The sequence below is a fragment of the Barbus barbus genome, assembly GCF_936440315.1.
Source record: "Barbus barbus genome assembly, chromosome: 50".
Taxonomy (NCBI): domain Eukaryota; kingdom Metazoa; phylum Chordata; class Actinopteri; order Cypriniformes; family Cyprinidae; genus Barbus; species Barbus barbus.
Window position 1 is genome coordinate 9,153,799 of NC_136728.1, and position 23,509 is coordinate 9,177,307.

Below are 23,509 nucleotides of genomic sequence, written 5' to 3' on the forward strand. Positions count from 1 at the left end.
CTTGGGGATATTGAAGCTGTGAATTCTGAATTACACTATAGGTCAGTTTTGGGAGATTATGCTCAAGAGACCAGTTTCCATGATGTTCCAGGCTGGTTTTTCTGATAAAGCTGGTAAACCATATCTGCTGAAGATGATTGATTTAAGAGCATTGGTGGTTAAGCTAGTTAAGAGCCCTCTATTTCAACCCAGCAGTTGCTGAATCTTGAAATAGGCTCTCCTCAGATGGAAAATGATAATGAAAGGCAAAGAGCTTGTTGTGCACTGCATATATTTGTGATGAACACTGTGAATTTTGAGGTATTATTTTTCATTGTATGTTTCCTCATTTTGTGTCTTAAAAATGTTTTGGTGAAGTGAATCTTTGTGTTGTGATGTTTTTGTGTGTGTGCTGGCATTAAATTGACATGATAAAGCACAAATTATAGTATTTTTTTAAAATAATATTTTATGTAATATTTATTGGTAGTTTTATTAGGGGTTTTTTTGTATGGTATTTTTATAATGGGAATTGTTGTGTATAAAACCTAATTCTTTATATTACTACTACATTATGAAATATAATTTTATACATTTTGACTAAAAATGTATGTACTACTTTAATGCTGATATTAGTTTAGTTTACAAACTACATTTGCAAAGCACATGAATTAATATCTGATCATATATAATAAATTAGACTATAAATATAATTTCATAGCATTCACGTGTCAAAAATAACAATAATTAATATTTTCAAACTTTTTGTATACCACGAAAACCAAGACACAATTTAAAAAAACAAAAACAAAAAAAAAAAACAGGACAACAAAGAAAAGTTAGGAGTTAATCTCCAAAGCATCTGATGATCAGATCATGATTATGTCAGAAATTAATTGATTACATCACAAAAACTCAACTAATTTCATAATCCAAGTCTAAAATAATCAGCAAGTCTCCACAAGCCACTTCTTTTCAAATCTAGGTAGTTTATTGTGATGTAAACAGTCCTAGTAGCAGAAGACAAAAAGACAAATAAAATCACAAATTAACAATACATATAGGTATATAGCAATAAATATAAATGTATTATGTGAGGAAATTAGTGCAAAATTGGTAAGGGTTGGATGATTAACAAAAGGAAGGCAGGGGTATTTGTAATCAAATGTGCTTTATTGGTTTATATGGGTGTCGTTACACCTGCTATACACCTCAATCATAAATATTAACTATAATATTATTATAGGCCTATATGTTTACTAAATAGTCATTTTAAACAAGTTTCCTAATTATATAAGTTAATATAATTTAATATACTATATTTGTTTAGTTTAAATATTAATCTTAAATTTACAAAGTATATGAGATTATATCTAATGATAAATAGTAAATTAAATACAATATAAATTTAATTTCATATGACCCATACTTACAATTAAATAACATTTTAACAATGTTTGTGGTAATTTACCTGTTTGATTATCATAGATCATCACAATTTTAATAAACATAGTTTTGTGATCATGCATTTTAAAATCTGGATTGGGTAAAAGCATAAAACAATATAATTATATAGCCTAAATAAAATACATTTAAAAAGTAGTAAAAACAAACCATAAAGGCATGAATTGTTTCCAGGATATATAATGAGATTAATAAAATGATATTATAAAGAGATCTTCATCTAGCTAACAAAAAGAGAGAGAGAGAGAAACTACTACCGGAAGCTGAAAGTAAATACACACTGTGCATTATATTTTTGACAATAAAACTGAATAAGAGCATGAAACAGAAGTGACTGAATATCATGGTGCTGTAGTTTTTGATGGTGCAACACTTGATGCAATGGCGTCCTCTAGTGTTCATTGACCGAGGCTCTCGGATTTACAGCTGATTGTTATTATTGTCAATGTACTTCCGGGTACAAGTGCAGAGACGTGTCTGCAGCTGATCTCATCATTAATAACCTCTTTAGTTTTTAATCATGTACCACCAACCCGTGCTGAAAAACAGACGGACTCTACTGGAGCGAGCGGAGAAGTTCATCTCCGATATATATTTCACAGACTGCAATCTTCGAGGAAGGTAAGCAAGTGCACTTTTATGCACACTGTTTCTTTCTATGCATACTATTGTTTGGTTATTTCATTATTCATGTTTATGCAAATTCAGGTTAAACTTATACATTTTACTCTATATATCGTTAAATAATTATTATTTAGTAGTTCTTTCTATTCCTTTGAAGGTTAATAAAGGACCTTTGACCTTGTTTACTGTGGTTGATGGTTTATGAGCTGTGATTTAAACACTCATTCCCTGCAGACTGTTTGGAGACACTCATCCGCTTCAATCCATCTCTGTGTTCCTGTCAGAGAAGCGTATTCCTTATTCAGAAGCCGTCCAGCAAAACTTCCAGCCTTGTAAAGTTGGTGACGCATTCGGGCCCACGTAAGTTGCATAAAACATTTACAGTCTAACATACTGTGTATAGTAGTATATTGCCTGTATATGTTTCACAGATGGTGGACGTGCTGGTTCAAAGTGGTCTTGAAGATCCCAGAGACCTGGAGAGGGAAGGAGGTGCACCTGAGATGGGAGAGCGATGGAGAAGGAATGGTTTGGCGGGATCAACAACCAATCCAGGTCTGGAGACCTAGGCCCACATCAGGATCTCATGAATGCCATGCAGAATGTTTACGAGTGCATTCAATGTGAATTATTTTTTAGGGTTTGACCAAAGAAGGTGAGAAGACCAGTTATGTTCTGACCGAGTGCCTGAAGGACAGTGAACCTCATGGGTAAGTGGAAATCTAATAGAATAGTCTGAATTGCATTTGGTTCAATCTTCATGTGTTAATCTCAATTTTCAGCATTACCCTATACGTGGAACTTGCATGTAATGGACTTTTTGGAGCCGGACAAGGTTCCATGATCGCCGCCCCCGACCCAAACCGGAAGTTCACTCTCCAGAAGGCCGAGCTTGTTGTTTTCAATCAAGACGTCAGAGAGCTTCTCACTGACTTTGAGATGCTTGTGGATATTGCCAAGGTATTGTGACACTGTGATGGTTAAGTTGGCAGAGAATCAAAATATTATGCACTAAATACATGTTTCTGGTCTGTTTTACACTGTGTTTGGACAGATACTAGGAGAAGGAGAGCAGCGTGGATTCCAGGCCTTGTTTACAGCCAATGAGATGGTGAATCTATGTGATCCAGCCAATCCTAGTTCATTTCCTGCTGCTCGGAGTCTAGCCCAGAAGTTTTTTGCCCAGAAAAATGGGGAGAGTCAACATGTGGTGCATGCTATGGGTCACTGCCATATTGACTCGGGTAATATTTAATAAATGTTAGATCACTTCACTATTTATGACACAAATAGTTTTATGTTTCATTTATACAGCTGTTGATATGTTAAAATGTACACTAGCCTTCAATTTTTTTTTTTTTTTTTTATGGAAATTATTACTTTTTTCCAGCAAGGATGCATTAACTTTTTATTCATCAAAGAATTAATATATATATTTATATTATTATTATTTTTTGGTAAAATATGTGCAAGAGTCTTACTAACTCCAAAATTTTCAATGTTAGGGAAACATTACAAATATTAGGTCATGTCGAATGTTTTCAATCCCCTCCTCAGCTTGGTTGTGGCCATATGAAGAGACCATCAGGAAGTGTGCTCGCAGCTGGGTCACTGTGATCAGACTGATGGAGAAGAACCCAGAGTTAGTCTTTGCATGCTCACAAGTACGTTTCTGACCATGCCTACAGATTTTATTTCTTTTTAGGCACAGTGAGAAAGAACCCCCTTCACCAAGGGCGTAAGGCAATGGAAAATGCTTAATAAACTTACTAAATATTGTGTTAATTCACATGTAAAAAGGTTTTTTAAGGTTAGGGTACAATACAATAGACATCAATGAAATGCTCTCATCAAAAACAAACGTGTATGTTCAGGCACAGCAGTTCCAGTGGGTGAAGAGCTGGTACCCGAGCCTGTTCTCAGAGATGAAGCAATTTGTGCAGAAAGGCCAGTTTATTCCGGTCGGAGGCACGTGGGTGGAAATGGTAGGATGAAAATATTTGTGTACGTTTCTTCACCTCATTCTGTTCAGAACTAGTTAAAATTATCTTTAAAATTTCTTTGTATCAGGATGGCAACTTGCCGTCTGGGGAATCTATGGTCAGACAGTTTCTACACGGACAGAACTTCTTCAAGGATGAGTTTGGACATTATTGTAAAGAGGTACTTCTATTTGTCTAAAAAAAAATGATAAATGACATTCACTTCTTATGACTCAATACAGTTCATATATCTTCTCTACTTCGTTATCAGTGTTGCTGCAGGTGCATGCAGTAACTCATGGGCACAGTTGACCAGGTCTTAATATCTTTTTAAAATAAATCTGCAGTTTACTAGGAAAGAACAGATTATGAAAGAAAAACAGTGCACATCTTTTCTCTGCCAAGGCTGAGGAGGTCTTGAGAACCTGAAAGGAGGGCACATGAGGCTGTATATCTGTCAGACACAACCCACACACGGGCCTTGAGAAGAGATAATGAAAAAAAAAAATTTTTGATTACTTCTGTCTCATTTATTACATTGATTTAAATAGGATCATCTTAAACTGTGTCGATGTAAAAATTGAAAGAGAAAGAAAATATATTCCATTCTTTCTTACCAACAACATGAAGTGCATTAAACATTACGCTGTCAGGATTTTACCTGCATGTCAAGTGAGAATTAACTGACATAAGAGAGCCCCGACCATGCAAATGTGTTGTTAATTTATTGTTAAAATATTAACTTAAAATCTCAGGAGGTATTTCTTGTAAATTTATTAGATTAACCATTTGTGTATTTTAACCAAAAAACAAAGACAAAGCAATACATCTATAAGTAGGATGTATGAATGTAATTATAACCACCTGACTAGTGGCCGGCGTGGGCAATTCCAAAAAAAAACTGAAAGATTTTCCAAATGTATAAAAAGATTAATTCTAATTCTAATTAAATCTAATTACAATGATTTAATTTTAATTACACGCATAATCTGATTGCATTTCATGTTAAATTGCATAATTTAAGTAATGCATACACAGATTCTACAGATTCATGTATTATGCTAGTCACTGTTCTAAAACACACACACACACACGCTTCCTGTACTAAATCACTGTCTACTGTATCTCACACAGTTCTGGCTGCCAGACACGTTTGGTTACTCCGCACAGCTGCCTCAAATCATGAAAGGATGTGGGATTTCTCGTTTTCTTACTCAAAAGCTAAGTTGGAACCTTGTTAACACATTCCCGGTATGTACCTACCACATCTGTGCATGTGAAAACCTCCTTATTATGGTTGTTTTGATGTTTAAAAGCACATAAATCTTTCCTCTTTCCACCAGCATAACACATTCTTTTGGGAAGGTATTGATGGGTCACAGGTTCTCACTCATTTTCCTCCTGGTAACTCCTATGAGATGAAGGGAAAAGTGGAAGATGTAAGTCTGTCATCATGTGATGTATTATTTGAGAGCTTCCTTTAACGAGCGCCCATCTCATTTCTCCTTACTTTGGCTCAACACAGCTAATTAATACAGTGAAGAACAATAAAGACAAGGGACGAGCCAATCACAGCGCGGTATTGTTTGGTTTCGGAGATGGGGGCGGTGGCCCAACACAGCTAATGCTGGACCGTCTACAACGTGTTCGTGACACTGATTACCTGCCAAAGTCAGTTTCCTTTTCATCTGTCTGAGGGTGTAACACAAAACATTCATTTCCTGCTGTTTAGACCAGATAATATAATAAAATTAACATTAAAACGCATTTAGCCTGTGAGACAAATGCATGACGTCAGTGATGAATGATTACAAGAATCAGTGGTCTATATTTAGTAATGATTTGAGATGATCGTGATTGTGTCATCAAGGGTCCAGATGTCAAGTCCTGATGTCCTGTTCTCTCAGCTGGAAGCAGACTCATTCCTCCTGTGTACGTGGGTTGGCGAGCTCTTCCTTGAGCTGCATAATGGCACTTACACCACGCAAGCAAAGGTGTGTTTCCATCTCTCAAAACCCAATGGTGCTCTTTCAAATTGATCAAATTAGTGAAATTGCACCTGCATTCATTTTCATTGTTCAGTGCATGATTTGATAAAGGGGCATATAATACACTTTTTAAAATAAATAGTCAAGATTTTGCATTTAAAACATTTACTTTTGTTTCACATGACAAATTAATTTTTTGTTGTTGTTTACTGTATCTTTAAGAGTGTTTAGATTACCTCAGTGATGATTGACTAAGCTCCTCTTGAAAGTGTAGTTCACAACATTATTCATCTAGGTTGGGTTTCCCAAAAGCATTGTGAACCTAATTTCATCGTAACAACCATTTTCTCTACAATCAACTTGAGTCATGATGGTTTTGAGAAACCCAGCCCAGATATTAAAAGGGAGTGATTATTTATTAATATGCCTAGTGTTCCAATATGAACACTGTCAATGTCTGAACGCTCATGCCTCGATTTAATATTTTTTCTGTAGATAAAATTGGGAAACCGCCAATGTGAAGCTTTGCTTCATAACATTGAAGTGGCTAGCTGTCTGGCCTTGTGTAAAAAAGAGAGCTTCAAATACCCAGCATGCAAACTTCAAGAGCTGTGGAGGCAAGTGCTAATGCATCAAAGATCCTAGTGATAATCGCATAGCTGAGATCTCAAGTGACTCTCTGGTGTTTTTTTTAGATTGCTTCTACTCAATCAGTTCCATGACGTGATTCCTGGCAGCTGTATTGAGATGGTTGTTGAGGATGCTCTACAGTACTATGACGGTAAGTCATCTGCCCGTACTACTGTCTGTATATTTTCTTCTAACCATTGATTTTAGAAGAATAAGTAGTAGTATAAAATGAATAGTTTAAAATCCAGTTATTTTATTGCTTGCCTTTTATGTTGTTCCAACTCTTGGTTATTTTCATTTTCATAGTGGAAAATAGAAGATGTTCTTTTCCATACAAATCAAAGTGAATGGGGACTGTCCATGTCTAGCTTGAAATATGGGGTAGGGGGATCAATATCATAAAATACCAAAAAGTAGTCCACACAATTCATGCATTGTATTCCAGGGGCCCTTTCTTCGTACGTCGCTTATTAAATCTGAGATCAAATGACACAGTTCGGTTCTTCGAACGCACCTGTTGTTGATGATTAGTATGACCGGATTGAGTTATCTGAGATAATTGCGTGTTCATGGGTTAGTTTAACAGGGGCTATGTATCAATACTTGAAACCACGATCAGCAATGCAGCGATTGGCTGGTGGCAAGACAGCAACATAATGACATCATATAATTAAAAAAAGACACCTGACAAAAAACTTGACAAATTCCTGGACTTTTATAAGGAAACAGACAAGCGAACAAAACTACATACATTTTATAACAGATAAATGAAATGTGCAGTTTTTAATTTATTTGTTTTTTTGTTTTTTTTACATTTTTCCCCAATTAGTTATATTCACGTTTTCTAGTTCGTACAGGCTTTACATTTTTACTTCAATTTTGTAATTAGCAATTCATTTAATTTTATCTTTTGAAACAGATTTGGGTAACACTTTAGAATAAGGTTCCATTTATTAACATTAGTTAATGTATTAACTAACATGAACAAACAATGCATTACACTATTTATTAAACTTTGTTAATGTTAATGAAAATACAGTTGTTCATTGTTTATTCATGTTAGTTCACACTACATTAACTAATGTTAACAAACACAACTTGTGATTTTAATAATGCATCAGTAAATGCTGAAATTAACATTAACTAAGATATAAATGCTGTAGAAGTATTGTTCATTCTTAGTTCATGTTAACTAATGTTAATAAATGGAACCTTATTGTAAAGTGTTACCCAGATTTGTTATGACGGCATTAATTAAAGTTTCTTAAGGGTCAAGATCATGTTATCTGTATTTCCTGTGCTCCATCAAGCCACTCCCATAATATGTCACCACTCAAATGAACTGTATAGCATGTGTGTAAGACTCTAATACAATTATGAAGTAATTATTTTATGACAAAAAAATCTTTCAATTAGTAAAACTGGCTGTGTCTATAGTATTATAGACTACACGACTTTATTATATTATTTTCAAATTAGTATTATTTACATTTAAAATTATTGTCCCTGGACCAGTAGGGTACTATTGTAATAAAGTAGTGGTGGCTGGGGCAGATATTAAGTCAATTCAATAAATCAAATCAATTCTGCTTAAAAAGATAATCCTGTTTACATGAAATAAGACTGCTCCCGAGCAGGTTTAAGCTTACAGACCTGTTGCTATGACAGCAAGTCCAGGATGAGCTTCAAAGAAGCAAATGATCCAAGATCAAGTGAAATCAGCAACAATCAAATCCAGCTAACTGAGTTAGCGACGTAGGAAGAACAGGCCCCTGGTCTTCTGATGTAATTTGATGGCTTTGTGTGGGCAGTATATTGAAATTTAAGCCATTAAAAGAGTTGCCCTTCAGCAATCTCAAACACACTTCTGCAAACTCAAATTTGAGACTCATGAGAAGCAGTGGAACTCAGTGTTGCTGACAGCGAAACGAGTGTAATGCATCCTCATATGGCATATTTGAGAACTACGGTGGAGGAATAAGAACTTAAATTATGAAATGTTCATCTCACAATACTAGAAGATTTTTCTATGTGCGTACAGTTTTAAAATGCACATTAATACAAAAAAAAACATGCCCTCAAATGAGGCAGATGTTTGTTTTTTGTTTTTTTATCCAATAAGAAGACATGCACATAAACTTCAATGGAAACACATTTACTGAATAAATTCCTTGATGTGCAAAAAAAAAAAAAACTTGTACTAAAGGGATATTTCACCCAAAAAATAAAATGTTGTCATTAATTACTCACCCTCATGTCGTTCCAAACCTGTGAAACCTTTGTTCATCTTCGGAACACAAAATAAGATATTTTTGATGAAATCCGAGAGCTGTCTGACCCTGCATAGACAGCAACGCAACTACGATGTTCAAGGCCCAGAAAGGTGGTAAGGACATTGCTAAAATAGTCCATGTGACATCAGTGGTTCACCTGTAATGTTATGAAGCTACGAGAATACTTTTGTATGCAAAGAAAACAAAAATGACTTCATTCAACAATTTCTTCTCTCCCGCATTAGTTTTTGACACACGTTCACAACAGTACCACGACGCATATGTGTGCATTCCTCTGCTTGTAAACAAGCCACAGCGCATCTGGGTTCTACATCAGAACTGAAGACTGACACGGAAGAGAAGAAATTGTTGAATAAAGTCATTATTTTTGTTTTCGTTGCACACGCATAGTATTCTCGTAGCTTTATCAAATTATGGTTGAACCTCTGAAGTCACATGGACTATTTTTAATGATGTTCTTGACACTTTTCTGGGCTTTGAATGTGTCCATTGCATTGCTCTCTATGCAGGGTCAGAAAACTTTCAGATTTCACTAAAAATATCTTATTTGTGAATGAAGATGAACTAAGGGCTTACAAATTTGGAACAACGTGAGAGTAATTAATGACAGGATTTTCATTTTTGGGTGAACTATCCCTTTAATTTGCCTCAACAAATCACTCAACTAACCAGCGGACCTATAATGCCCCATGGACTGCATCATCAGATGATCTAATGAACTTCATATTTTCAGAGATACGCACCACAGGGTCAAGACTTCTTCTTGCTGCTTGTGAATCATTGGGATCCTCTACTGGGAAGGGTGCAGGATCAAGCATAGCTGTTTTGAATACTTTACCTTGGGAAAGGACTGAAGTCATATCACTGCCAACGGAGGACACTCAAACAAGATTAGGTACTTCCCACAGACAAAACATTACATTGTTCAAATGACCTTATTTTGGGTCAACCTCAAAGACATCTCCTAATCATATAATAATAGGGTAAGATTTCATTAAAGTAGAGAAAGGCTCTTTGAACTACATCCCCAATTATGGTCCCTACCTGTTTCCTGCAGCCTTGGTGAAAGTACCTAGCGTGGGTGTAGCTCAAGTCACAGAGACAGCAGAACCTAAGGACTCTGTTTCTGTCACAAAGATGGTACTTGATTCCCTTGGAAATATTCCATCATTCAATGTTTTACTTTAACCCACACACTTTCGTCATTCTGTGGGTTCTCTGTGTGATACAGGTCAATGGGACTATTATTATGGAGAATGGTATTTTGAAGGCCACAATAGACCAAACGGGTCGTTTGATGTCTCTGCTTTTGCTTCAAGCAAACAGGTGAGTCATAATGTAGGGCCTTCAAGAAAAGTGCAAAATCTTATAAGGTTGTTTACAGTACTTACTGCAAGAAACTATTTTATGACTCCAGGGAAACCATTTCTGATGGTTGCTTTGGGAACCAGTTTGCATTGTTTGATGATGTGCCTCTGTATTGGGATGCCTGGGATGTGATGGACTACCACCTTCAGACAAGGTGAGCCTGTTTCTTGTCACTGCAGTGGGTGGGATCAGATCCAGTATGAAACCAGCTACGCACGTGGTCAGAATTGTTGGTACCCTTGGTAAATATGATCAAAGAAGGCTGTGAAAATAAATGTGTTAATCCTTTTGATCTTTTATTTAAAAAAATCTAAGCTTTCATTGGAGAACAAGAATTAAAATGGGGGAAATATCATTATGAAATGTTTTTTTCTCAAATACATGTTGGATACAATTATTGACACCCCTAGAAATTCTTATGAGTAAAATATCTCTGAAGTATATTCCCATTCATATTCACAATTTTGAGCACTCCAGTGTGATTATGAACATGAAATTATCCAGCCATGGCTTCCTGTTTCACAGAAATATAAATAGGAGGGAAAACAAAGGCCAAATTCCAAATTAATCACCCATCACAATAAGAAAAACCAAAGAATAAGATAATTGAGCTTCACAAATTAGAAAGTGGATTTAAGAAAAGAGCTTTTTTAAATAATCTTGTCAGGTGTTCTGTAACCTTGCAGTGAAAATTCCCATTTCCACCATCAGAGCAATAATTAAGAAGTTCCAATCAATATAAAATGTTATGAAACTGCCAGGAAGAGGACGTGTACCTATATCGTCTTAATGCACGGTGAGAAGGAGAGTTTGAGTGGCTAAAGACTCTCCAAGGATCACAGCTGGAGAATTGCAGAAAAAGGTTGAGTTTCGGGGTCAGAAAACCTTTAAAAAAATGATCAAACAGCACCTACATCACCACGCTGTTTCGGAGGGCTTCAAGAAAAAAAACAAGAAAAGAAAATGCTTTCACCTAAAAGCAATCTCCAGCATATTCAGTTGTCAGACACGACTGGAACTTTAAATGGGACTGGCTTCTATGGGCCGATGTAACAAAAAAAATAGCTTTTTAGCAGCAAACACTCAAGATGGGTTTGGTGGATCCAGGGATAAAGAGTACACCTTGTGCACAATGAAATATACTGCTGTATTTTTAATGTTGTGGGCCTGTATTTCTGCTGGAGGTCCTGGACATCTTGTTTAGACACATGGGATCACTGATTCTATCAAATACCAACAGATAAAAAATCAAAAAGTGACTGACTCTGTTAGAAATCTTATAATGGGCCATGTTTGGATCTTCCAACTGGACAATAATCCAAACACAAACCTCAAAAACAACACAAAAATGGGTCACTGGGCACAAAACAAAGCTTCTGCTATGGCCATTTCAGTGAACTGAAGAGAAGAAGCACCAACATGGAGCTGGGAATCTAAAGGGTCTGGAGTGATTCTGGATGAAGGAATGGTCTCTGATCTCTTGTCAGGTGTTCTGTAACCTCATCAGGCATTATAGGAGAAAACTCCTATACTATTTTGGCAAATGGAGTTTTCAAAAAGTATTGAATAAAAGGGTACCGTTAATTGTGTCCAATGTGTATTAGATTAAAAACATTTTTCATAATGATATTTCCCCCAATTCAAATTCTTATTCTCCAATGAAAGGTTAGATTTTTTTTTTTTTTTTTTTTTTTTTTAATAATAGATCAAAAGGATTATCAATGCAGATTTATTTCCACAGTCTTCTTTGATCATATTTACCAAGGGTACCAACAATTCTGACCGTGTGTATGAACTCCGAATGAACCCAAATTAATGTAATAATCTTGATGGCAATAATACTACTGTCATAGGAAGCCTGCAGTTGAGGTCATTGAGCCTGCCAAAGTGGTGAGATCAGGAGGACTTCAGGGCTGCGTCACTTTCTCGCTAAGAATTAGTGGAAAAAGCACTATTAGACAGGAAATTCTTCTGGATGCTTGCTGCCCCTGTATCAAATTCAACACGCAGGTAGCAAAGATTGTCATCTTATGCTTGATATTTAATCAATCGTTTGCTCAAGAAACTTGGTGAAGAATAACAGCTGTCTTGTTTCCAGGTGGACTGGGAAGAGTCCCATAAGTTTCTGAAGGTGGAGTTCCCTGTGCAGGTGCGCAGCCCAAATGCTACTTATGAGATTCAGTTTGGACACTTGCAGAGGCCCACTCATAGAAACACATCCTGGGACTGGGCTCGCTTTGAGGTAGTGTGTGCTTGGTTTAATCCTTTTTTTATACAAATATCACTCTCAGTCCTTGCAGTTCTTGTCAAGAGTCCACTTCGTAGTAGTTGAGTTATAGTCTACTGTGTCCTCACCATTGTGGGTGTAGCAAAGGGCACTACAACCCAGCAAACATGCCCCTTTGGGGCCCATGTGGGCCCACTGCGTGCAGAGAATTGAGCCACATGCAGGCAGCCCGCTTTGGGCCCTGATACCGGCATGAAATAGAGGGCATGTATGGCCCCCACACTGTGGGGCCTGAGTGGGACAGCCCAAAGTGGGGGCTAAGTGTGGGCTGGCCCACACAAACCAGAGTTTGAGCCCACAATTCTCTCCATTGGGGGCCCATAACATGTCCACAGTAGGGGCTTTCACACCAGAAAAAGAGTCCTGTAGAACTACCGGTGACGTAAGTGTAATTGAAAGTGTAATTGGCCAAACACAAACCACCAGCTACCTGGCAGTTTTAAAAAGCCATGTAAAAATATTTACTCCACGAACAATGAAAACAGCAATAACGGTATTTGGCTACCTGTTGTCTGCAGCGTTGTGTTCTTTTCTCAGACTCGATAATGTGTAACACTGCAATTTGTCACAGGAGATTTAGTCAGATTTTGATGCTTTCAGTCACGTAAATTGTGCGTTTACATTCCATCTCCGTTATCATGAGACCCACAACACAACAGAAACAGCTCTGATAATGGCGTCTTCCATTCACTGGTTGTTGATGTTTGTAAATGGCGTGAATTAAGACATAGCTGTCAGCCGCTTCAGAGTTCCTGCTGCCGCTGTGAATGCAACCAGGAAAACGGCCTGAGAAGGAAAATGGTTCTTTAGGAACCACCATGCTGGCTAGTTCCTAGAACTATGCATTGCAAAAGCCCTAGTATCTCTACACAATAGACTAGGTGTGGGCACAGTGGGGCAAGTGTTGGCATACTGTGGGCTGGGAATGGAACATTGTGGCCACAAAGATTCATTTATAAATGGGAAAAACATTCATTTATAAACTGCCCTGCAGAGTTTAGTTCTAACCCTAATGGAGTCTGCTGTACAGTGGACAGTGGCCAGAGTTTCTCAACCTTGCTTTATGGTCTGTAAACATGATGGACTTAGTGTAGCTAAAGCTACGAGTCACCAAAATCCACAAGTACTCTGTTTGGGACACTTTTTGCCAAGTGTACTGTACATTTCATAACTTGTCCACTGATAAAAATGCATGATAAACCTTGATTCTTTAGTTCAAATCAGGCAACATTTCTTTTAGTTGGTCCAATGAATGCCCATGCACGTTCTAGGCCAAAAATACCAGACAGTGTCCTCGCCAATAGGACAATTGTCTCTCTTAATTCAATAGACTGTGCTTCTCAACACCACCGTGTGGTGAACACTGCAGTTTCTCCCATGTGTTTCTCAGCCATGTCTCCTCCTTATAACATCTGTGGTTTTATGTTCTTTTGAAAAACTTTACATAATGAACTTATGTTTTAATGTATAGGTGTGGGGACACAAATGGGCTGATCTGTCTGAGCATGGCTTTGGCGTGGCTCTTCTTAATGACTCCAAATATGGATACTCGATCCATGAAAACATCATGACCTTGTCCTTGTAAGCTACCCGCACAGAATGAACAAACACAGCAGTATCTTTCAAACACAAGTACAGACAGGTCATTAAAATGTTATGTTTTGACTAATATCACCATTTTTTTTTTCCACAGATTGCGTGCTCCAAAAGCACCAGATGCCAATGCAGATATGGGTAGTCATGATTTTACCTACGCCTTGATGCCACACACAGGTTGGTTAATCTTCTTGAATCTAAAAACCATTATAAATCAATTTCAGACAACCATTAATAACACCAGTCCATGTGAAAAGGCCTCTTTCAGGATGCTTCAGTTATCCAGTACGCCTACAACCTGAACTTCCCTCTCCACACCTTTCATGGCGTCATTGCTGAACCCTGGAGTGCATTTTCTGTAAACTCTGCTGCTGTCATCCTGGAGACTGTAAAACAGGTACCCATTCATGAAATGTCCTGTCAGTGACCTCTCCTAACAGATTTTGTCCACTGTGTTCAGTACAAACAGTTTCCTTTTTGTCACATGCAGGCGGAAAGCAGAGAGAATGCCCTACTTATTCGCCTCTATGAGTCTCACGGAAGCAGCGTGACTACGACTTTGTCAACTTCCCTTCCAATCCAAGAAGCATGGCAGTGAGTAAACAATTAATACTAACATTGCTGTATTGTTAAGAACACTATTCTCATAGGTTATTGTCTTTACAGTTGTGATCTCCTGGAGCGTCCTGATTCCAGTATTCCTATGTCCTCTGGAATATCCTTAACATTCAAACCGTTTCAGATCAGATCTCTCCTCTTAATTATACAGTGATCCATTTAATTGCATATCGATTATGATGGTACTTGAATCACTTGTTTTCCCCAAGTAGCTGATATCACTTTGGAAAATTGTGGTTCATGATATTCATACACATTTTGACTTTTTAAAACCGTTTCAATTTAGTTTTTTCACACAATCTTTATTTTTTTGTTAAAAAAAATAAATCAATTTCAGTGTAAGATTTCAAATGGATTACTTGGTTCTTTTTTCCCCGTCAACTCTTTGTTTGTGAAATCTTAAGAAAAAGGTAGTCAATATGGTTGATTAAACACTAGAAGTAAAAGATAAGACCCCAAGCAGGCATTTTACACAACAAAAATATATATATTTAATTACATATATTTCTTGTTTACTTTAAAAAAGGATTATGAAATCATTACTGAATATAAAAAGTCTGGGTGGTCCATTACAGTAGCTTGTTGACTTCACCTCTTGCTCAAAAGCATTCTGATGATTTAGTCTGAGTGATATCATTTGGAACGGCCTCCTCGTGTGCCACTTCTTTTCCGCTGTGGCTAAAATAAAATCCAGAGAACGATTAACATCACAAGACACAACAACTTTCAGAGCAGTCGGCCTCAGTATTAAAAGACTGAAGTCATACCTTTTGTTGTGCTTTTCCTGCAGGTTACAGAATTCCTTTTAGTTTTAATCACTTCCTCCACACATTGGCTTTTGATTGTATTCGTTCCGGTCTTTGGAGGAACTTAAGAAAGGACAACATTGCAGTATAATCAGGATCTGAATACTAATACTGAAAGTAGCCAAATTAATAGTGAATGTGAGATTCTGACCTTTTGAGCTTCTCTTTCCTTTTGTTTTTGGCTTCTTGTTCTCACCTGCAGGTGCTGCGTTGACCTTTTTCATGTTTTTTTTTCGTCTTTTTGAAGCATTTTGTGTTTTGGAGGTTGCATTTTCTTTCTTTACCTTTTATGTTGTCCTTTTTCTTAGCAGGTTTTGCTTTCGCTGTGCTGTTAGTGCGTGTCTTTTTGGCTTTCTAGAGTGAAGCAGATGTTGTTTAAAGTTCTTGCATCTGTTCGTGAACTCAAGTGTCAGAAATACAAAGTAGTGACATCTCACTTTTGAATCAGTGTAATCGTGATCATCTGTCTTACTTTTCCATATACTTTTGCGAGATTTGGCACCTAATGGAGGAATATTTTTAGTTACATGTGACTTTAACATTCAATCATCTGTTTATATTGTAGAGGGATTTTACCTTTGGGCACCATAGGACCAGGATCCCCCTAAAAGCAAAGCAAGCACTGAATCAAAATCAGATTGAACTCTAAATGTGTTTCAGAATGGTCTCCAGGATTAGAATTAAGATTTGCAGAGAATTACACGTGCATACTTTGAACCAAATTGTCCGTCCATTGTGGTCACCTAATGAGTTCATTCCATCCACACAGTAACACTGCATCCAGGCTTGAAGCACAGAATACTTCCCCTTTGCTGGAGAATAACTATTTTCACCTTAAGGTATAAAAAATGAAGTAAAAAAGCAGATGCATGGATCCTGATCTAAAACTAAAAAGTCACACTGGGATTTTGTAAAACGTATGCAAGTATCATGATGATACACAAAGCTTTGCATGAAACTGCAAAATCAGTTAATGAATCACAATTGGTTGCACTGTAAGCCCACCCAATTGCACCACTTCCAAGGGAACAGTGTGACACAAAGAAAGAAGGTCTGGGTTCTCAGCCTTCACCCCTTTCTTCCCGGTTTTATCTGTTGACTGAATGAAACGGAACAAGGCGATGATTTATGCCAAACAAAGTGCCAATTAATACACTGACACAGACAAGAAGGTCAAATTCCTTCACCTCTACAACTGTAATCTCATTTTTGACCTCCTTTTTATCCTCGTCTTTTAGCACAAGTCCCTCTAGAACTGTCCGTGCCTTCACAAATGGAGGGATTTGTAATCTGAAAAGAATGGAGAAGGGAAATCAGTTACTTTTCCTCATAATTAGATTTAGATTGACATGATTGTAGGCCATCAAAGAGAGGAAAAGTTCAAAGGTTTCATGTACAATTAAGTAAAACAATGGTGGATTGTTCAACTAAGCAATGTGTTTTATTCTTAAAGTTGAGATTTAGAAATGCACTTTTCATGATTTTTACATGGTAGATTCTGATGGCAAAACTGGGCAAACTGGGCTGATTGCGATAGCGACTGCACTTTTTTTTCAAGCAACAGACAAGAAAGAATGAAAGCGTATATGAACAAGAAATGTAATATAGAATCAAAAGTTGTTTTAAAATTGAGCTAAAACAATTGTTTTACTTCAGCTTTGTAATATTACATCAAATCTAGATATATAAAATCCTTTAAAATATCTTATGCAATCAATTTATGTAATGAGTAAAACATAAAGGTGTTATAGTATGAAGGACCATAGCAGCAGGAACTAAAAATAAATCTATAAATAAAAGTTTTTGTTTATATTATATATGTAAGTGTATTGTGTATATTTATTGTGTGTGTATATATGTGTGTGTGTATATATATATATATATATATATATATATATATATATATATATATATATATATATATATATATATATATATATATATATATACGCACACAGTATATATTTTGAAAATATTTACGTTTAATTTTTATATTTTTCTTAAATATATACATGCATGTGTGTGTATTTACATAATAAATATACACCGTATACACACACACATTATCTAAACAAAAACTTTTATTTTGGATGCAATTAATTGCAATTATTTGATAGCACTAAAACAAATAAAATATAAAAATATATGAAAGAATAAGTAAATGAAATTTAAAATGAATAAAAATAAATGTAAAAATTCTGAAAATTATACATAAAGGGAAAAAGTATTAAGAAATAAATTCAAATTTTTGTTTCTATTAAGTCATTTATTTACTTATTTTTCTGTCATTACATACATTTATTTATTTCTGCAGGTTTGGTCCTCCATTCTATTACAGCGGTTTTATTTTAAATCAAATTATGTCAGTGTAATTTTAAGATCAAATTAAATGACAATCCTAAACAAAATTAAATTTGTTGTGCTGAATGTATTCACTCTTCCTTCGCAATTAACTTTCGCTTTTCAGACATGACAGCTTGCAATTTTGGGAAATGACATAGATTGGCCAAAAAAAAAAAAGACAGTTGTCGAATGCAATGTTAGGAGCAATAAATGGTCGGTTCCAACTGATGGCCAGCTGACAAGTGCATCAAATCTGGGAAACATTAGAAAGTGTGTTACCTGAACAAAATCTCTGCTCGAAGATAGTTCCCAATCCCGTTGAACTACTTCTGATTTAAGAGCACCTCGCAGATGGGTTTGTCAAATGTGTTGTCAGACAGATTTGAAAGAACATTCTCCCTGAAATATTTAAATACACAGTTTAAGCTGACAACACTGTAAACCGACCTTTTAATATGAATTGCAACTCTGCCGTTAACAGGATAAAAATATGAAACCAATGCCGCATTTTGCCCAATATCAGCATTGACCTTAATTTCCATGATGTAACATTGTACGAGCTGTGTTGGTCAAACCAGAACAGGAGACTAATCAAATTGTACGGCACAAAGTCAAAACATGTAACTTTGTATTTTTTTTTACTAATTTCTATAATGTATACAATGTGACTATTAAGTGCGATCACATAAGCAATATTTAAGCATAATTTTGCTTGCAAAAAAAGGTCCATTGTCTCGGCAGTGTAGCGATGTAAATAGCACAGCACATGATGAATTCACTTTCGAACAAAGTAGCGTTTTGTTGGTCAGGAGATCTTAAAGGAGGAGAGTCTTTTTGCACTGACGGGAAACTCCCAATCCCTATTGGATTGACCTAACAATGGTAAATATGGCCGCGTCTTTACAGTTTAATGCATTGTGAAATGCTGTCACAAATAACTTTTCTCTCTCACCTAAAGCTCTCGTATTCAAACATGACACAAGGCCCTCTGTCTTTTTGCCAGGTCCTATTTGGTTGCCAGCTGCCAAATCTGCGGGTGTCCTCAAAACTCAACACCCTGCGTGGGTTTTCATTCGTGTAGAACCGCAGGTGGGCATGTTTTGGAAGATCGTCGACTGAGGTGAAGCGGAAAAACCCTGACATCCCAAATCGGAAAACCACATCCATCGGCTGCTGGGGAAAAAGCTTGGCGACCTTGCGTTTACTGTCGTCATCAATTTTAATGGGCGTGAGGGTGAGTATGACCTCTTTTCCTCTGGACTGGGCTTTGATGCAGTAGGCATCGCAGCAGAATGGGACCTCCAGCATTTTTATTCACTTCAGATTTCTCTACGGCTCCACTAAACACAAGCCCTTCATACTTCCTGTTGACATATAGGCTGGCCAAATGGAGTTCAGGGCCTTCCGGCATTCTTGAGCAGGAAATGAAGATGGGGTGTCAGAAACCTAAACGTGAGACGGCAAGGGTTCAGATGTTGTTACAGAGAACAAGGAACAAAATAAGGCCTAAAGACTCTAAAAAGAAAAACTGTGATGGGTGATAAATAAGAGGTGCTTAACCTTCAGATTTTAAACCTCAGGAAGTCAAACTAAATTGTTTTCAATCTAAGTTTGAACTAAATATCTTGTGATTTTTGCAACTCTGTAACTACAATTTGTAAAAAAAAATCTGTTTTGCAGTTTTCTTGGATCTTTACATGAACATCCAAAATGAATAGACATACATTTTAAAAAAGACACAAGTGAATACTTTTATGACCAAGGTAACAGAGTTGAACATGTAGCCTAACTTAAACTGTCAATCGTTAAGAGTCTGGCAGGAAAGGGTCATTCTTAGTATGTAATAATTTTATATTTCACATAATTAATGGGAGATTTTTTTTTTTCTTAGAACTTGAGTAACAGGACTGAAAGTTGCTCGCCAAATTCAGTCACCTCTACAACCTGTGTACATATTTAGAAAAATGTTATTCTGTATTTCCCGCCATTTGTCACAATTTTATTTTTTTTCCAAATAAGTGTAAATACTTTAGCAACCATATTTGAGCCTCTAAGCTTTAAAATATAAAGACACACCAAAGTAACAGCACATAATATGTTGACAATAATAGCATTCATACTCCTATATGAATAAGTGTACACTAATGACAAAAAAAATGCATCTGACCAGCATGCTAGTTTTGAGGAAATCTTTCCTTCATGCTGAACGATGCTCAAGATTATGAAAGTGTGCTATTAGTGTTAAGCAACTTACATGCAAAGTTTGAATTGTCGCATATCTACGTGAAAAACAAAGTCGGATCATGTTCAGCAAATCGATGATTAAATTAATTGAAGCGAATCGTGCACCAACCCACCTTTGCTCCTCAAGCTTGTTATATAATCAGGGAAACTCGCGCTGTATGCTACTGTTTATGAACTTTTTTTTTTGTGGGTAGTCTAAATATATACTTTAAATCCAAACAGTTAAATGAGTTTATCTACAATTTCCCCCTGAGGAATCCTCAGAACTAAAGATTTCCAACTGGTCTGAATAGATAGTCTCAAGGCCAAGAGATTAAAAAAAGAAGAAACCCACAACATATCCGTAACAATGAATATTTAAGAATTAAACTGGAATAAACTCTAAATGCCATGCATTCACATTTTAAAATTCACACCGTTCCCATAATATGCCCATTTATTCATAAAACAAATAAAATCTACCAAAATAAATTGGCTTATTGGCTATTTTTAAGGGTTGTGAATACGCCACAGTGAGACTGAACGGTTGGTGTTATCTTATTTATTCTCTGCTTTTTTAATGAAAAAGAAACAATACATTAACAAAATACACATGACATTAACATAGACAAATACATGATTCTCTGGATAACAAGTGACTAATTAAGTTTCCAAGTGACATTTGGTCCAAAAACAATGAATAAAAGTTGGTGCTCAATTTGAGCCACATTTGACTAATCAGGACATGAAACGCTATACAAAATACATTGTTAGAAAAACCATTTTCTTTTCTTTCTCAGAAGCACAGATTTCTGTGCACATTTCAGCAATATTATTCAACAAACGCTGATTGCTTCACTGTAGTGCATTCATCATAGTCTGAGCTTGTTTCAGTTCTGGAAAAGAAAAACATGGAAATTTACAATAATTGCATAATACAATATACACTTAAAAAAAAGGTGTATTTGTATTTCATAAAATTTCCATCCAAACAAGCAGCTTTTCACATCACAAGATGTTGGACTGGAGTCGTGTTGATTAATTATAGATTACTGTGATGTTTTTATCAGCTGTTTGGACTCTCATTCTGACGGCACCCATTCACTGCAGAGGATCCATTGGGGAACAAGTGATGTAATGCTAAATTTCTCCAAATTTGATCTGATAAACAAACTCACCTACATCTTGGACGGCCTGAGAGTGAGTACATTTTCTCATTTTTTAGTGAACTAATGCTTTACAACACATTCAGTTTATTAGTACTATTAACAGAACTGTTATCAGTTTAATGTGAGTATGACTGATAAAATATGCATCACATTGCGTTTATTACTTTAAACCGAAAGGATGGAAATATTATATGCAATTCAAATACATAAATGGTACTGATCAGTCACCTGTTAGCAGTACTCTGAACTTGTCCGCAGTGATGGAGACAGTGGTGGTCTGTGTGGACTCTGTCTCGGGGTCCTGAGCCTGAAGTCTGAGCTGGACTGTGGGTTCATTCACTTGCTTCAGTTCACTGGAGCTCAGGGTGTAATCGACCCGCCAGTTCACCGCTTCCAGGCGACCCACTGACACATGACAAGCATCAGGATATTACACGATCTGGACTGTATTTCTATTTTTCTTCTATTTTTTGGTAATACTCACAGCGCAGGCTGCTCTCCCTTAGCTTTTCCTGTAGAGCGACGTGTTTATCCTCATATGATTTACACAAGCCGGTGGTGTGCTCTATAAATGGACATGTAAATGAGTTGAGTTTTAAGTATAACTTCAAAAAAGTTGATAAAGCAGATATCCTTACCTTTAGGCAGGCCAAGCTGCTGTAGTTCACTGGAGAGAGATTCACTGTCCACGTCATGCTTGGCAGCACTGGACAGAATAAAACTCAGCACTGCTATACTGGCTTTAATGTCTCCACTTTCTGGGAAATAAATAAAAATAGACTGACAAATTAGCAAGAGATATGGCATAAAATATAAACAGACAATGCATTTATGCAGGTTGCATAATATTGAATACAATTTACAATAAATATCAATTATATGCCTTTTTAAAAAATTTACTGATATTGCATTGTCCTGCTCATTTCTTCAGTTTTTACATTACCTTTGACATTATCTAGTGTTTATTTACAATTAATTTTTAAAAACACTAATAATTGACATTGTTAAATGTATCTATATCAAATCTCAAATATTAATTGTCAACTGATTACAGATGTATTATAATGTTGTGAAGCCTAAATTCACTCGTAGGCTATAATTTAATATTATTTATGTATTTATTTGCCATATCAGCATCAAATCATTCATGGCAAACTCATTTTATAATAGTCTTAATAACAATACTTAAATTAATTGTATAAAATAAATTGAACTATCATTTCTTTACAAATTAAAAATAAATAAAAATCATATACAATCTTTCTAAATTATATTTGATAAATTCCAATATTTTTTTCTAATATTTTAAAGCATTTAAATGACTCGTTTTAGTTTTTTATACTTAATATTACATTATTTAATATTTAATACACATTATAAAATGTCAATATCAGCCATAACGTGGGGAAAAAAATATAAGCAATCAGTACTGGTCAGAATTATATCAAGTACACTATCTTATTTCTCTTTACTATTGCTGAGTTCACATGACAGAAACCAGGTTTTACTCACCAAACTTTGCATCTGAGGTTAGTTTAGAAACTTTGTCATACTGAAAACATATAATCATTCAGTAGTTAGAGGAATATGTATTTAGTAGACATTCTAACATGACTGCTGTGTCCAGTGCTGTCTTACATCGATGGCTTCATCAAGCAGGTCTTTAATGACTTGCACGCACAGAAGCTTCATCTTGACGCTCGACTGTGAACAACAACAATGTTTTGTGCAGAAATAGTCAAGACGGAAACATAACATTTATTAAGGTTACACTTACTATTCTTGCTAAGGTGCTGATTTCTGCAAGGACCCAGTCTGGACAGTCCAGATCGCCACAAAATCGGAACCTCTGAAATAAAAGAAATCATCAAAATGAGTTTATTAAGAATGTTTACGTCTTGGCCTTTAAGACGTGCTCTAAACGATTAGTGTTCGCTACCCATAAATAAATAACTATCCCCTAAACACAGCGGGCACATAATATAACTGTAACGTTACTGGTTTCAATCATGAAAAAAGAATAAATCGAGCTATCGTTCAATAAGAAATCAAATCAATAATACCATTCTGATATTAAGGCAGTCAGCTGATGTTCTTCTTCTTCTGGAAGGCTAAGTAACGGCGGCAAATCAGCATTT

The 23,509-nt window shown here is 36.0% G+C and overlaps 3 protein-coding genes across 3 annotated transcripts; 1 reads left to right on the forward strand and 2 right to left on the reverse strand.

Annotated features, from left to right (window-relative positions):
- The first annotated feature begins 1,718 nt into the window (after nt 1-1,718).
- Nucleotides 1,719-15,184, forward strand: man2c1 (mannosidase, alpha, class 2C, member 1). Its single transcript, XM_079414701.1, has 26 exons — nt 1,719-2,064; nt 2,302-2,427; nt 2,499-2,622; nt 2,707-2,777; nt 2,850-3,027; nt 3,122-3,311; nt 3,625-3,731; nt 3,942-4,052; nt 4,138-4,230; nt 5,184-5,300; nt 5,393-5,488; nt 5,575-5,720; nt 5,920-6,043; nt 6,533-6,654; nt 6,733-6,818; nt 9,695-9,856; nt 10,019-10,101; nt 10,193-10,287; nt 10,379-10,483; nt 12,183-12,339; nt 12,428-12,571; nt 14,088-14,197; nt 14,310-14,389; nt 14,470-14,609; nt 14,703-14,806; nt 14,879-15,184. The coding sequence occupies exons 1-26, from the start codon at nt 1,964-1,966 to the stop codon at nt 14,982-14,984; spliced, it is 3,078 nt and encodes a 1,025-aa protein (XP_079270827.1). The 5' UTR covers nt 1,719-1,963; the 3' UTR covers nt 14,985-15,184.
- Nucleotides 15,185-16,171: 987 nt separating this feature from the next.
- On the reverse strand, nt 16,172-19,390 carry neil1 (nei-like DNA glycosylase 1; the record flags this gene model as incomplete). The annotated part of the gene is given in 8 exon segments (XM_079414441.1): nt 16,172-16,240; nt 16,348-16,469; nt 16,642-16,735; nt 16,824-16,926; nt 18,259-18,302; nt 18,306-18,378; nt 18,932-19,281; nt 19,283-19,390. Coding segments are annotated over 8 exon segments (963 nt in total).
- Nucleotides 19,391-20,747: 1,357 nt separating this feature from the next.
- On the reverse strand, nt 20,748-23,482 carry LOC306868433 (COMM domain-containing protein 4-like). Its single transcript, XM_079414593.1, has 8 exons — nt 23,435-23,482; nt 23,149-23,220; nt 23,010-23,075; nt 22,884-22,923; nt 22,010-22,129; nt 21,856-21,936; nt 21,600-21,776; nt 20,748-21,098 (listed from the first exon to the last, which is right to left on the reverse strand). Exons 1-8 carry the CDS (start codon nt 23,435-23,437, stop codon nt 21,058-21,060), a joined length of 600 nt encoding a protein of 199 aa, XP_079270719.1. The 5' UTR covers nt 23,438-23,482; the 3' UTR covers nt 20,748-21,057.
- Nucleotides 23,483-23,509: the final 27 nt, after the last annotated feature.

Bases quoted from the DNA above. Each gene is read 5' to 3' on its own strand.
- man2c1 (XM_079414701.1), top strand. From the start codon at position 1,964: ATGTACCACCAACCCGTGCTGAAAAACAGACGGACTCTACTGGAGCGA. The intron at 9,857-10,018 runs GTACTTCCCACA...TGTTTCCTGCAG, and splicing joins GGACACTCAAACAAGATTAG to CCTTGGTGAAAGTACCTAGC. The intron at 14,610-14,702 runs GTACCCATTCAT...TGTCACATGCAG, and splicing joins TCCTGGAGACTGTAAAACAG to GCGGAAAGCAGAGAGAATGC.
- LOC306868433 (XM_079414593.1), bottom strand. The intron at 22,130-22,883 runs GTGAGTAAAACC...TTTATTTCCCAG, and splicing joins AACCTCAGATGCAAAGTTTG to AAAGTGGAGACATTAAAGCC. The intron at 21,777-21,855 runs GTGAGTATTACC...GTCATGTGTCAG, and splicing joins AAGGGAGAGCAGCCTGCGCT to TGGGTCGCCTGGAAGCGGTG.